Source organism: Camelus bactrianus, chromosome 5 (assembly GCF_048773025.1).
Source record: "Camelus bactrianus isolate YW-2024 breed Bactrian camel chromosome 5, ASM4877302v1, whole genome shotgun sequence".
Taxonomy (NCBI): domain Eukaryota; kingdom Metazoa; phylum Chordata; class Mammalia; order Artiodactyla; family Camelidae; genus Camelus; species Camelus bactrianus.
This window is the reverse complement of record NC_133543.1, coordinates 77,037,991-77,052,502: the sequence shown is the minus strand read 5'-3', so window position 1 is coordinate 77,052,502 and position 14,512 is coordinate 77,037,991. Positions and strand designations below refer to the sequence as shown.

Sequence of the window (14,512 nt, the reverse complement as noted above, 5' to 3'; positions counted from 1 at the left end):
GAAATACAATTGATTTTTTGTTTGTTTCCATCTTATATCTTGCAGCCTTGTTGAGCTCACTTATTAGTTCTAATAGCTTTTTGGTAGATTCTATCAGATTTTCTACATGGATAATCATGTTGTTTTACATCTTCCCTTCTACTCTGGATGCCTTTTATTTCTTTTTCTCATCTATTACACTGGCTAGAACCTAAAGTAAGGTTTTGATCAGATGTCATTTGAGTGGACATCCTTGCCTTGTTTCTGATCTTTCACCATTAAATGTGATGTTAACCATAATTTCTACATAAAGTCCTTTATCAAATTGAGTGAGATTCTTTTTGTTTTTAGCTTGCCATGAGTTTTTATTAAGAATGGATATTTGATTTTGTCAAGTGCTTTTTCTGGGTATATTGAGATCATTGTTTGGTTTTTCTGTTTTTAGTCTCTCAATATGGTGAGAGGCTTTCTATTACAAGGGCAAAAAGCATTGCATCCTTGCATTTCTGGAATAGATCATACTCATTCATCAGGATGCCTAATTCTGTTTTATATACTGCTGAATTTCAGTTACAGTTAGTGTTATTATTGATATGATTGGGTTTCAGTCTTCCATCTTGTTAATTTGTTTTCTATTTGTCCCATCTGTACTTTGTTCCCCCTGTTTTTCTTTTTCTGTCTTATTTTGGTGCTTTTTTTTTTTATTATTCAGTATTACCTCTTTAATTGACTTATCAGCTATACCTCTTGTTATTTTAATAATTGCATTAGTGTTATACTGCACATCTTTTAACTATCATGGTCTGCCTTCAAGTACTTTTCCAACATTTCACATACAGCGTAAGACTCTTAGAATAGTAGACTTCCATTTTTTCTCTTCTCACCTTTGTGCTATTATTGTCATATATTTTATTTCTATATACCTTATCAACCCCACAGTATACTGTTATTATTTACACTTTAAAGAGAGTAAAATAAATAAAGATCTTTATATTTACTCACATAGTTATTATTTCCGGTGTTCTTCATTTGTTTGTGTAGATCCATATATAGTGTCATTTTTCCTTTTTACTTCCCTTAATATTCCTTTAAATGGAACTTCCTTTAACTTTTTTTAGTAGGTCTGTTTCTTATGAATTTTTCAGATTTATCATGTCTGAGAAAGTTGTTATTTTGCCTTCATTTTTTAATGATATTTTTCCCTGGATAAAGAATTCCAAGTTAATAGTTTTATTTTAAAAATGTTGCTTCACTGTATTTTACCTTGAATTATTTCCAGTGAGAAGTCTACTGTCATTCTTATCTTTGTTCCTTAGCATGTGTATTTTTTTCCTCTGGCTGATTTTAATATTTTCTTTTTGTCACTGGTTTTCAGCAACTTGATTATGATATGCCTTGATGTAGGTTTTTTTCATGTTTCTTGTATTTGGATTTGTTGAGTTTCTTGGAGCTATAGTTTTAATCAAACTTGGAAAATTTTCCACCTTTTTTTCCTTCAAAAACTTTTGTCTCCCCCCTCTTTACTCTCTATCAGGGATTCCATATATATATATATATATATATGGAATATATGTATATATGGCTGCTTGAGGTTATCCCATATCTCATTTTAACCTTTTTCCATCTTTTTTTCTTCCTCTGTTCATTTTTTATATTGCATATTGCTTGGTATTCAAATTCACTAATTTTTTCTTCTGCAGCGTCTAATCTATTTGTTAATCACAAATTATTAATTAAGTTATTGACTGGTTATTAATCAAACTTGGTTATTAATAATCCAGTGTATTTCTCTATAAGGACATTGCACTTTTCATGTTTAGAAGTTTAACATGGGAATTTTTTTGCATCTTCCATGTCTATTTGATACCTTGAATCTTTCCTCTAACTTCTTAAACATATGGAATGCAGCTACAAAACTACTTTAATGCCCTTATAAACTAATTCTATCATCTTTTTTTTCTGAGGGAATTTCAGTTGACTGATTTTTCTACTATTTTCTTTCTTTTTTTAAAATTTTTTATTGATTTATAATCATTTTACAATGTTGTGTCAAATTCCAGTGTAGAGCACAATTTTTCAGTCATACATGAACATATATATACATTGTCACAATTTTTTCTCTGTGAGCTACCGTAAGATCTTGTGTATATTTCTCTGTGCTATACAATATAATCTTGTTTATCTATTCTACAATTTTGAAATCCCGTCTATCCCTTCCCACCCTCCGCCCCCTTGGCAACCACAAGTTTGTATTCTATGTCTATGAGTCTATTTCTCTTTTGTATTTATGCTTTGTTTTTGTTGTTTTTGTTTTTTTGGTTTTTTTTTTTTTTAGATTCCACATATGAGTGATCTCATACGGTATTTTTCTTTCTCTTTCTGGCTTACTTCACTTAGAATGACATTCTCCAGGTGCATCCATGTTGCTGCAAATGGCATTATGTTGTCAGTTTTTATGGCTGAGTAATATTGCATTGTATAAATATACCACATCTTCTTTATCCAGTCATCCGTTGATGGACATTTAGGCTGTCTCCATGTCTTGGCTATTGTAAATAGTGCTGCTATGAACATTGGGATGCAGGTGTCTTTTTGAAGTAGGGTTCCTTCTGGATATATGCCCAGGAGCGGGATTCCTGGGTCATATAGTAAGTCGATTCCTAGTCTTTTGAGGAATCTCCATACTGTTTTCCACAGTGGCTGCACCAAACTGCATTCCCACCAGCAGTGTAGGAGGGTTCCCCTTTCTCCATAGACTCTCCAGGATTTGTCATTTGTCTATTCACTATTTTTTATGTATTTTCTTGCTTCTTTGGATTCCTGGTAACTTTTCATTGGATGTCAGACATAACTTTTACCTTGCTGAGTACTGGCTGTTTTTGTATTCTTATAAATATTCTTGAATTTTGTTTCTTGGAAACAGTTTGTTCCTTTAATGTGTTACTTTCAAGCTGTGTTATGTAGGATCAGAGCAGAATTTAATCTAGTGTTAATTTTGTCCCACTCTTGAGGCAAAACCTTCTGAGTACTCTACTGTGCTTTAGAATTAATGATTTTCCACTCTGGCTGATGGGAATAGCCCCCATCACCCTTGTTAGCCTCTGTGGTTGTTCCCTCAGATCTTTTCAGGTTGTTTTTAACCTAGCCTCAAGTACTTTCTTTCCTTATACTCATATACTAATCAGTAAGTGCTCTGTTGAATGCAGATCTCTGGAGTTTTTTTTAATCTGTGAGGCTCTCTCCTCCAGTACTTGATCCTACAAACTCTAGCTGCTTTGGTCTTCCTGGATTCCAAGTTCTATCCACGCTACTCAGAGAGGCTCTGCCTGTGTTCTCTCTCCATGTGCTGCCACCTGAAAACTCTCTTCAGGTGGTAATCTGTGATAACATAGGCTTCATCTTATTTATTTTCCATCTCTCAGGGATCACTGTCCTTTGTTGCAGGCTGTCCAGTGTTTTGAGAATCATTGTTTCATATATTTTATCCCATTTTACGGTTGTTGTAGGCAGGAGGGTAAATCTGGTTACTTTTATTCCATCTTGACTAGATGTGGAAGTTCTCCAGACAGTTTTGACATCATGTCACATTTGGGTTTTTGCAGTAACAGCAAAGTTGCAAGATAGGGGAGATTGTAAGAGAAGTTCAAGGATAGATTATGAGATAGAATAGGATACAACAAACACAGGTGAGACAAGTATGTATATCATATGGGACTTAGGGTGTATGATTGGTCTAAAGCATTTACCAAGAACTGCCTGACTGTACAGGGACCACCTTTGATGGTATAGTTTCCAATGCCCACTATCGTGGCTCCACCAATCATGATGGCTTAGCCTTGTGTGTCCTGTCACTGACAGAGTTAGGTGCCATGCAGGATACCAAAATGAACGACTTAAAAAGTTTGCCTCAAAGGGACTAAGTGTCTGTTATATGGGATATTTAACTTTGTAAACATAGAAAAGTGATAAATTTGATAATACGAATATAGATACAAATACTTAAGAATTCAGAAGGAGAAGACGTAACTTCCAAGGAACAGAACTGACATTGTACTTGGTGCTTTATATTGTTTGGTTAAAGCACTTGGAATTTTGCCTGCCATAAAGTAAGTGGTTTCTTCTTATTATAGCTTGGACTTATGGTTAGGAGCATGTGCTGTAAAGCTGGGGCTGAATCTCTTTATTAGCTGGACGAATTCCTGAGAGTTTTAGTTTTTCACTTTTTTAATCTGAGAGAATAGTAGTAGCTACCTGAGTTGTTATGAGAATTTAATGAGTTAATCCATGTTAAGATCTTAGAATCTGATACATGCTGCTCAATATATGTTAATTTTTGTAAGTAACTTTGTTAATAATGAGCTTTAAAATTCTGAAATGTAAGCATTATTTTTATTTAGAAGATAGAATATCTGTAAGGGAGCACATTTGGTTGTTTGCTACAGAGACATGGTTATAGTGGCTTAACCAAATAAAGAGGTCTTTTTTTTTCTATGAAACCAAGTCCAAAGGCAGTCTGACCAGCCTGACCAGAGGGCTGCTCCACCTCCAGCATTGATTACAACTCAGACAGGAAGAATGGAATAGGCAAAAGGCCTGTGCTGGGTGAGTTAACTAGGTCTTTCTCCGAAGATCCAACAGCAACTTCCACTTTTAACCTGCTGGTTAGAACTATTGTGTGACCACCCTAGTTACAAGGGATGATAGGAAATGTAGCTCTTTTTAAAATCTGGGCACATTACCACCCCAAGAAACACTGTTTTATTAAGAGAGAAAGAATTCACTGAATATCATTTAGGCGACTAATGGTGTCTCCCACAAATGGGAGAACTGAAATTCAGAAATTCAGTTACTTGCCCACGCTTGCTATACAACTATTAAGTGATAAAGCTCATTTTGGGACCAAAATGTGACCAATACCATTCCACATTACTTATGCTACATAGACCAGAAAAGCAAGTTTTCATGATAGGATATTTGAGTTGGATCTTTTATCACAGCATCTGGACATGAGATTAAAATGGAGAAGTATAGAATTCAAGGAGCAATGAAATGGATTACATGGCACATTTGAGGGTGCCAGTAAGTTCATTTTGGTGAGAACTTTAGGATTCGGGGAAGGAAAGAAGCTGGGGAAAAGATTAAAAAGATAAGAGAGGTTAAATGGTACAATTCCAGAAGGCCAGACTATAATTTTACAATTTGCTTAGCATGGGTTTAAAAGTCTTATTTAGATTATCTACTAAAGGAGCCTGTTGAGGCTTTCCTAAAATCTGGATGAAAAATTAAGCTTCACAGATTTCTGAAAATGGTATGGTGACCAAATGGAGGTGATAGAGTAATTTACTGATTACTGTAATGAAACTGTATAACAATTTTCTGCCCATGACTCTTGCATCTGTAACTGCTTTTAGAAACTCCTGCATTTTTTACATTTATATTCTACAAGAACACTCTAAAATCTTAACGATGGACATTCATTCATTCAACAAAACACAAGTTTCCTGCCTTTTTGGAACTTACATTCCAGTAGAGGGAGGTAGACAATAAATAAACATAAAAAATAAGTATATAAAACATAATAAATAAGTATATGCACTTATATGAAAGTATATGTATTTATATGTATTATTATATGAAGTATTTATATTAGGTTGATAAGTGATATAGAACAAAAATGGAGCAGAGAAAGAGGGAAATATGGAGCTCAGTGTGGAGAGAGTTTCAGTTTTAAGTTGGACAATCAGAGTGAGCCTCACTGAGAAGGTACATATCAGGTACACATAAGCACTCTTTTGAAGAGAATAGGTGAGAGTTAGTCATGTAGATACCATGCGGAGTAATGCAGTAAGAGGGAGCTGCAATAAAGGAGAATGCTCACTCTGCCTATGGATAGATGACAAGACAGACCACATGGGTAAAGATGCTAGTAGGTGGGTACGAAAGACTTTGGAAACTCCCTTCTGATTGCTTCAGTTTTCACAGTGAAATAAGAAGCAAAGCCCTTAGGTGAATCTAGAGATTGATGTGTGGGGGAAGTGTGTTAGGGCGTTTAGGAGGAAAGCTAGTAGGAGAGTAATTAGACTAGGAAAGTATATTGTTATTAATAGGCCTACTTGATTAAGGGTTCATTTAAAGTTATGTTCATAAATTGAAAGTCAGATTAGTCAGCATGTGTGTGTGTTTTTCTCCAATCATGGGCAACAGTGACTGAGTAATTATTGAGAACCAGACAGTGTTACCTGCTGACTGTAAGTCTGATAAGTACTATCAAATCAAACAAAGGGGAAAACATTTTAAGTCAAAGTAGTTCCAGGCTAATAAACAATTCAGGTAGTGTAGAGAACAGCAGAAGATTAGTCTAAAAAGGCAGAAGACTGTGAAAGACTTACTTCTAAACTCTCACCTCCCTTTGTCCAGTCAAAAAATATTCTGTAAAAACTTTGCTAATCCCACTCAGATCCCCCGCTTTGGAACTCATCTTTAACCAGATCCTGAAAACTTGTAAATATTGCACCCCTGACTTCTCTGTAAGATACTGCTAAGATTATCAAGATAGTATTCTCCGTTACTGCAGTAAGCAAAAAACTGTTTTGCTTTATCAACAGGTTATATATATATCAACAGATTATATATATATATATTTTATCAACAGATTTTATATATATATATATATTTTTTATCAACAGATTATATATATATATATTTTTTTTCCAGATTCTTTTCCATTACAGCTCATTACAAGAAATCGAATATAGTTCCCTGTGCTATACAGTAGGTCCTTGTTGTTTATCTATTTTCAGGTTAATTTGGAGATATTTTAAAGGAGCCAACATTTGACTGTTTCAGAGGTCCCATCAGCATCTGATCAACTTTGAAACAGCGCTGATCTTCTGAGGCCTGCACAGGGCCTCTCCAGTGCTTCCTGCACAGGGCCTCTACCATGCCAGGGGTGAGGTAAGTTCATAATGGATCTGAGGTCTGATTTCCTATTTTTTCATCAAACACTCCAATTGCTAAGTTTAGTTTGTTTAGTTTGATAGTAGTTATCTAGGAATAAGAAAGTCTTTTTAAAAAATCCATTGATTGGTTTGAAAAGCTCTTATTTGGGGTAGAAATCTGCATTATTACTGACAACCCTACTGTTTGTCCTTGTCATTTCTTCACTGTGCATCTGTAAGAGGAAGTTCATAGGGATACAGATGGGAATAAGTCTGTATATTCAGAAAGTCTCCCTTCAGACTGGCCTCCTTTGGAAAAACTGTCTTGGGTCATTTATGAAAATCTTATCAGAACTTTACTCACTCTTGTTTTATTTTGTCCATTGAAAGTCAAGTTCTCTTCGACTGTTGCCAGTCTCATAGGTTTATCCTGACTCTTGTTCTGTACCCACTCAGTCTGAACTCCTGCATCTTATCTGTGTTTATACTAGAATCAAAATATATCATCTTAACTTTCTACATGAGAGAAGTATTGTTTGTGAGTATAATGGTTACTTTGGGGAACCCTTGATGTGAACGAAATTGTTCCTTTTGGGAGGCACTTTGAAGTAAAGAGGAAGCAATATCCCAAATATACAACTGTCTACATTTTAAGGCAAGAGGAAATTTCCAAAATATATTCAAGGGATTATGAAATTGCCTCCTTGAAAGAATCATTGGCAAAGACAAGGGGACAATGTGAAAAATGTAAAATCATCTCTTTTAGATCCCTTCAAATCACAATTTCAGTATAACATCCTTTATTCTTCTATTCCACTTTCCTTATCCTGTGTTCCTCTGTTAGTTCTGTCTTACTTTCTGACTTTTTCTTCTTCCCTTCCAAATGCCTCAGGAGGAGATAGTCTTGTTGATCTAAAAGAGAAAGATCACTTTGTTTAATATAAGAGAACCCTCCCTCTTATTTCCTTACTTCAAGTATTAATAACTACTGGCTTTTTAATCATACAAATCAAATTGTCAAGGGACCCAAATTAATGATTAAACTAGTTGTAATGACTCTCCCCTCCTTTCTGGTGTCCCTCCCTCTCTCCCGTGCATGTATGTCAAAGTGAGCTTTCCTGCATCTCAATTTTCTTTTCTCTTTAATTAAGGAAAGATAATTAGTCTTTTACAATGATAATTTTGTGTTTGACTAAAGCTGACTTCATTCATTTTTTCCTCTCTATTCCTCTTCCCCCTCCTAGGAAAACATTAAAGATTAGCTGATGAAAACAATTATTCTGTCATTATGTGCTCAATCTAGGAATATCTAATGATGAATTTCTAAAATGGAAAGAAAAAAATCATTAAACTGTTTTGTGTTTCTTTTTCTTTAAAATTGCTTTGAAGAGCTATTTCTGGTTAAAACTGTAAGGAAAGAAGAGAAGGTCATGGTTCTAAGATGAAGGCCTTTGAAACAGGATTTAGAGTTTTTATAATTTTATTTATGAATGCAGAGTTTTTATTTTATATAGAAAATGTTCATAGAATATTCTTGATAAATAGTTGAATCATTGGACAAATTAGAATGAGTTAATTATACTGGTTTAAAGGACTGAAAAAGTTATCTTCTTCCTGAATGTACTATATGAAATTAATGTCAACACAGTATTCTAGATTATAAATTTTGAACACCTCATAATTAAAACTTTATTTTTGGTTTTATTGGACAAATGAGACATCATTAGAATCATTATTTCTACAAACTGTTAAAGATTACAAAAATTTAGAATTGTGATTGACTAGATAAAACTATAATGGCGAGTATTTTTAAAAGTTTTATAATCTTATGGCATTTCTATAGTATCTAAATTCATAAGAACTTTATATTTAACTAAAATTTATAGATTTTTGGGTAACTTAAATAGGTTAGACAAATGTTAAACCGAGTTAATTGATACATAATCTTTAAATACTTACATAAAATCTAAAGAAAAAAATGAGAGACAAAACATTGGCCACTGAACAGTTTTATCTTACTGTTGCTATTGTACATTTTAAAATAGATCTAGATCTAGATCTACAGGGTGTAAAAGCGCCTTTGGATTTTGGTACATACATAGTCTCCTTCAAATGTATAAAGATAAAATGACAGGCATGCTCATTAGAAAAGTAGCTAAACAGTTCCTGGTTTACTATCTTCTAGTTTTGTATAGAGGGAAAAAGTTTGTCACCTAGGTTAAGTGCAGCAATTAAGACTATAGTCAGTATAATTACCAAGAGGTATGAATATGTATGCAAAATAATATATATGGTTTGTTTTTTAAAGAAATTGCTGCACTTAAGATGGCAAGTTCATAGAATGCTGAAATGGCCTTCTAAAAACAGAGCTACAGCTTTAACTCAGAGGCCACATTCTGAAAGGATGAGTGCCATCCTTGATGATGTAGCATATGCATTAAGTTATAGATCTCTGTATGGTGCCGTGTTCCCAACAGGAAGAATGCATGGGTCTAGTAACCAAGGGGCAGAAGCAGGAGTGGCTCCATTTACCATCATTCTCAGTGACACACTGGGAGATTTGTGCTTCCCACCCCTTTAATTCTGGGCCCTGCAAGGTTGGAGGTTCTGGTCCCCAAAGGGAACATACTCTTGCCAGGGGGAACAAAGTTTTTATTGTACTATAAGATATGCTGTTGTCAGTGCACTTTGACACCAGCACCAGCAGGTAAGAAGAGGTATCAGCATTAAGGCAGGGGTAATGGACCCTGATCAGCAGGAGGAGGTCAGGTAGGGGGACTACATGTGGAGCCCAGATGATGCATTTGGGCACCTTTTGGTACTCCCATGCCCCATTGTAGCAGTGAATGGATGCAGGCAGCAGTGTCAGCATGAAAACAGTATGATTGCTCAGAACCTTCAGGAGTTAAGGTTTGAATCACACCACCAGTAAGCCACCAAGACCTGAAGAGGTGATAGCCGAGGTTGAGGGATTAGAATTAGAATAGCTACTGGAAGAGGGAGAGTATTAGTGCTAGTTGTGACCCCAAAGATCAGCTGCAGTGTCAGAGGTCCCATCTGAGTTTCCCCTCAGGAAATAGTTCCACAAGAACCATGGAAGATCTGCATCCTGAACCCGTGGGAAGAGATAAGTCTGTTCAGTGCAAGAGGTGAGGCTTGGCTTCTATGAAAATGAGCCACTCAGAGGTCTTGCTGCAGGTGGAGTAATCGACTAGTGGCCTCGGCTGCTATGCTCTGAATCTACCATGGTGCTTGTGTGCAGGAGCTGTGCTTCCACAAGTTACTCCCAGCCAATGGCTGAGCATAGTACTAAAGCAGGCCCATTTCTGTAAGAAGGAGGACTCTTTGGTAACTTTGACTTGAGGTCCCCATCAGCCTTGCAGACTCTACCCAATACCTATCAAGTCCTTGCACTGAAAAACTCAGCTTAAACTAGATGCCCAAAACATCATAAATATCTTACCTTTGTGCCTCCCCCTCAGAGACACTGCTAAGACTGTCAAGGTAGTATTTTTCCTTACTACAGTAAGCAGAAAACTTTGTTTTGCTCTATCAACAGGTATTTTCAAGGAGATAGCATTCCACAGATGAAAGGGAGCCATCATTCACAAAGCAGAGGGAGGAATTTCACAGGTAGAAGGAACAGTAAATGCAAAGGACTTGAGGTAGAAAGAAATGTGTAACAGGGCAGAAAGAAGGCCAGTGTGGCTAAGCTTAGCGAGCAATAGAGAAAATGGTGTGAGATGAGGTCAGAGAGGTGCAGAAGACCTTGGAGTCCATGGTAATCATAGGGTCAGTTTCATCCAAAGTACAACAAAAACCATTAGAGGATTTTTAGTGGCCAAGTGGTATACCTTGCTTTATGTGCTGTAGGAGAATGTACTGTAGAGGGACATGAATGGAAACGGGAAGAGCAATTAGGAGGTTGTTGGAATCGAACAGTTGAGAGCTTAGGTGACTTGGAACTACAGCAATACAGCAAGCAAAGAGAAACAGACAGATTCAGAATATATTTTGTAGAGAGAATCATCACGACTTGCTGATTGATGGTCTGTTGGAGAGAAGATACAGGGATGGTAACTGAAGGGGAAGAATAAAGAATCATTCCAGGGTTTTAGCCTTAAGCAACTACAAGGATGGTAGTGAATATTACTGAGTTGAGAAAGACTTATTGGAGTGGAATAGATTCAGAAGAGAAGAAAGCAAGAGCTGTCTTTTGGACCTGGTTAGTTTGACTTCCAAATGGAAGTGTTTAGTAGGCACTTAGAAATACAAATCTAGAGGTCAGGATTAGAGATAAACATTTTTGTAATTTATCAACATATGGATGGTATTTAAAAACAGAAAACAGAGATATCACCTGAGAAGAAATGTAAATAAAGAGAAGAATGCTCAGGATCTAGCCCTAGCCCTTGAACACTTAGGTTAGCAAGAGCAGGAAAAATGGCTAAGAAATTAAAAGGAACAACAACGCTTCAAACTGGTCATCTGAGTCCACTTTGGAAACTGAGGGAATGTAGGGGCGGGAAGTACCTCAGATTAGTTGCCAATTGAAGTAATCTCTTTAGTCCCTTAGTCAAGAAATACATATTCAGTGTATTATAATGAGGTCTCCAAGAGACGTTGGGATATAGGGTAACTCCAATCTAAATGCCCTTTAATATACTGTATTTACATTTAATACTCCCCTGCGTGTGAGGGGATTCAGATTTCTAGGCTTTGTTATATAAATGGTTCAGAAAAGCCTTTTATTCTTTCTAGTTTTTTTACTTTTTTTTTTTAACCAATTATCGTAAACTATCAATTTTTGGTTATCTTTTTTATACTTTATTCAATTTTAGATTTAATAAACTTAATTTTTTTCACTTATTTTGCTTTTACCTAAAATATGGTTAGATGGTAGTATAAATTCTGGCTTTAAAAGATGGTTAGAATTATGTAAATATATTAACTGTCTTATGTCTTTCCTCTCTTCAGGTTTGATTAATGTTTGAAAATACACTGAAATGTTTTTATGTCAGAATTATATTAGTAAAAAATATGGGTGTATTTAGACTTTAAAGAATAATTTAACCAAAATATATAGGCAAGAATAAAACAAAATGAAAACATCCAGCTTGTAGTTGCTATGAAACAGTGTGTGGCTTTCAGAGTAACAGGCTTCTTATCAGTTGAATAATAGTAATTCTTTATTCATGAGGTCTTTTTATTTTCATGGAAACACTGAGGTCATTTTAATTTTTAATTACACTGGAGTTTACAGTTCCATAGGTACTCTGTAGTGGTAAGCAAAGAAACTAGAGCTTTACCTATTTCTACTTTAAAAAATATAAAGGAGGAAACGATGTTTTAAAATGGAGATGTTTATAACCTTTAGCTGTATATTGATTATTTCTAATTTCACTTGAACCTGCCCTGCAATTTTATATCCAATTAATTCTTCTATTTTTGTCTACACCTTTTAACAAAAATCGAAATGTTTTAAGAACGTTTAGGTGCTCCGGGTTGACTCCTACCTTCTTAAAAAATGTTTACGTGTACTAATCTCACGTGTCTGCCTCTTCTCTTTAAGCAACTCCCTCCTCCTCGCCAAAAAGGTTATGTGTATCTAGTAAATACAGCCGTTTTCCTTTTGTTTCTTTTCTTGAAAGAGCAAAACCCTTCGGAAACCTTTAGTAGTGGTAAAATAAGCCCTTGTACGTGACATTCGGTGGAGGCCAAAGTATGAGACACAAACACGATTAAGGAAAAGGATTTTTTGGGAGGTGTGGGAGCAAGGGTCTGTTCTTACTATACACTCCCAGGACCTATCCCCATTTTGCAAACAGAAATCGCAGCGAAATACCCCGTAGTTACCACCGTAGGGACCCCTGCCCTCAAATGACTCCCGGAAATGACGCCACCAGCCGAACGCTCGGTCTGCGAGTCCCCAGCAGCCGCGGGGGGTGGACGTAAGCACGTCGGCCCTCCTACACGTCCAGCTCGGGGAAGACTGGAGCGCCCCGCAGGGCACCACCACCAGGTCTTCAGGATCCCCGTCGACTGCGACTGCGCAGGTATGTTGGGGCGAGGCTTCCCGTTATCCCGCCCCTTCCCTGCCTTCGCGACCAATGAACAGCCAGTGCCTCGGGGAGGGTAAATCCTTAGAGGCCGGAATTATTAGCCGAGAGGACAGCCCCGCCCCTGGCTCCTCCCAGCCCTCGCGCCCAGCCTCCTGCCGCCGCCGCCCCGCCGCCGCCGCCCCGCCTCCACCTCCCGCCCGTCTCCCTAGCTGCGGGGTGACACGGGGCCTTGGCTTGGGAAGGGAGAGACGGGAGCAAGTTAGACGTCGGGCTGGAGGCGGCGGCTGCGGCGACGCGATCCCGCAATGTGAGCGCGGTGAGGGGGAAGCGGGTCGTAGGGAAGAGCGGGCCGCGTGGCAGAAATGGGAGGGCCCCGAGTGCTCGGTGGTGAACGCGCCGTAGAGTGAGGGGCGCCCGTGAGGGGCCAGGTTGGCCCGGGCGTGCCCCGGCGCGGTCCAGAGGGCGTGAATAGCTAGTCCGGGAACGCCAAGCTCTTGTCGCCCCCTTTCCAGAGCTTCTCTCGGCAGTTTGGCGCACCTTAAGTTTGCCACCCTTTCGGTTGTCTAGGATGGGAGGAGGAAATTTAAAGGTCCCCGAAAAACACTTGGAGGCTTTCCCGGGGTGTTTTCCTTGCCGGTGCGTGTATGCTCCTTTCTTCTTACTGGATGGAGAGGTAGAGGGGCCGGTGGGCAGGTCGTCTTTCACTCTCTGAGGACTGTTCAGACAAACAAACCAGAAATTCTTCACCCTCCTCCCCACGCCCTGCCCTGCAACACGACAAACATTCCCGGCAAGTTTTAAGGAGTAGACTAGAAAATTCTAAGAGATTCTGTGTCTTTGAAATATGTCAGTAGTTACGTGTGCTTTTTCTTCATGTTTATAGAAAATATGTGCGTGGGAACGCGTTTTTGCTGCTTATTATCACCGGACATATCTTTTGTTACGAGTACTCACATTTGAGTTCTGCCCAGGAGGATTCTGACTTTTTATTGATGTGAAATACTGTATTAGCGGTAACACAAGTTTTTGTGAAATTTAATTAGTGTAAAAGCTTAGCCGGTTGTTTGTGGGAAGTGAAGTAGATAAATCTCTAGTTCTGATAAACATATAATTATTAATATGGCCTCTTTTTTAAGCAGACCCTTGCATATTTTTCTTTTACAGATTTATATACTTGCCTGACTATCACTGATGAAGATATGTTGGAGTAACTGCTGAAACAATTTTATTGACCAGAAGACAGTACATTTGTTTGACTTCTTTTTGTTTTCCCTACTGCTTTGAGCTTTACTGTAACGGCTGAAAAACTTGGAAAATAAAATGAACATGCTGTGGTCTTGAACATAATTTTTTTTTTTTGAGGAAAAATTAAAGTGCCAGAGTGAAAGCCAGAATGGCATCCAGAGAGAGACTCTTTGAACTTTGGATGCTTTATTGTGCAAAGGTAACTGCTTTCCTTTTTATTTTTAAGTTTTAAAATACTTTGTTATAAAATTTTGTGACTGGCCTTATTAGCACTTTATTTAGTTGGTA

General features: G+C 37.4%; 1 protein-coding gene and 1 long non-coding RNA gene across 9 annotated transcripts in view; one reads left to right on the top strand and one right to left on the bottom strand.

The window, feature by feature from the left end:
• Window positions 1–7,659: 7,659 nt before the first annotated feature.
• On the bottom strand, window positions 7,660–12,965 carry LOC141577737 (uncharacterized). The gene is made up of 2 exons (XR_012507114.1): window positions 12,774–12,965; window positions 7,660–7,829 (listed from the first exon to the last, which is right to left on the bottom strand). It is a non-coding gene; the product is annotated as an uncharacterized LOC141577737 (long non-coding RNA).
• The window catches only part of NBEAL1 (neurobeachin like 1), a 129,289-nt gene continuing 127,612 nt past the window's right edge, over window positions 12,836–14,512 (top strand). For 2 of the 8 annotated variants that reach the window (XM_074364149.1, XM_074364152.1), the window contains exons 1-2: window positions 13,015–13,286; window positions 14,144–14,423. In XM_074364149.1, coding sequence (XP_074220250.1) covers window positions 14,373–14,423 — 51 coding nt within the window. In that variant the 5' untranslated portion in view covers window positions 13,015–13,286; window positions 14,144–14,372. Of the gene's footprint in view, window positions 12,974–13,008; window positions 13,287–13,546; window positions 13,616–14,143; window positions 14,424–14,512 lie in introns of those variants that run through there. The other 6 variants (XM_074364154.1, XM_074364151.1, XM_074364150.1 and 3 more) reach the window with 5 other exon arrangements.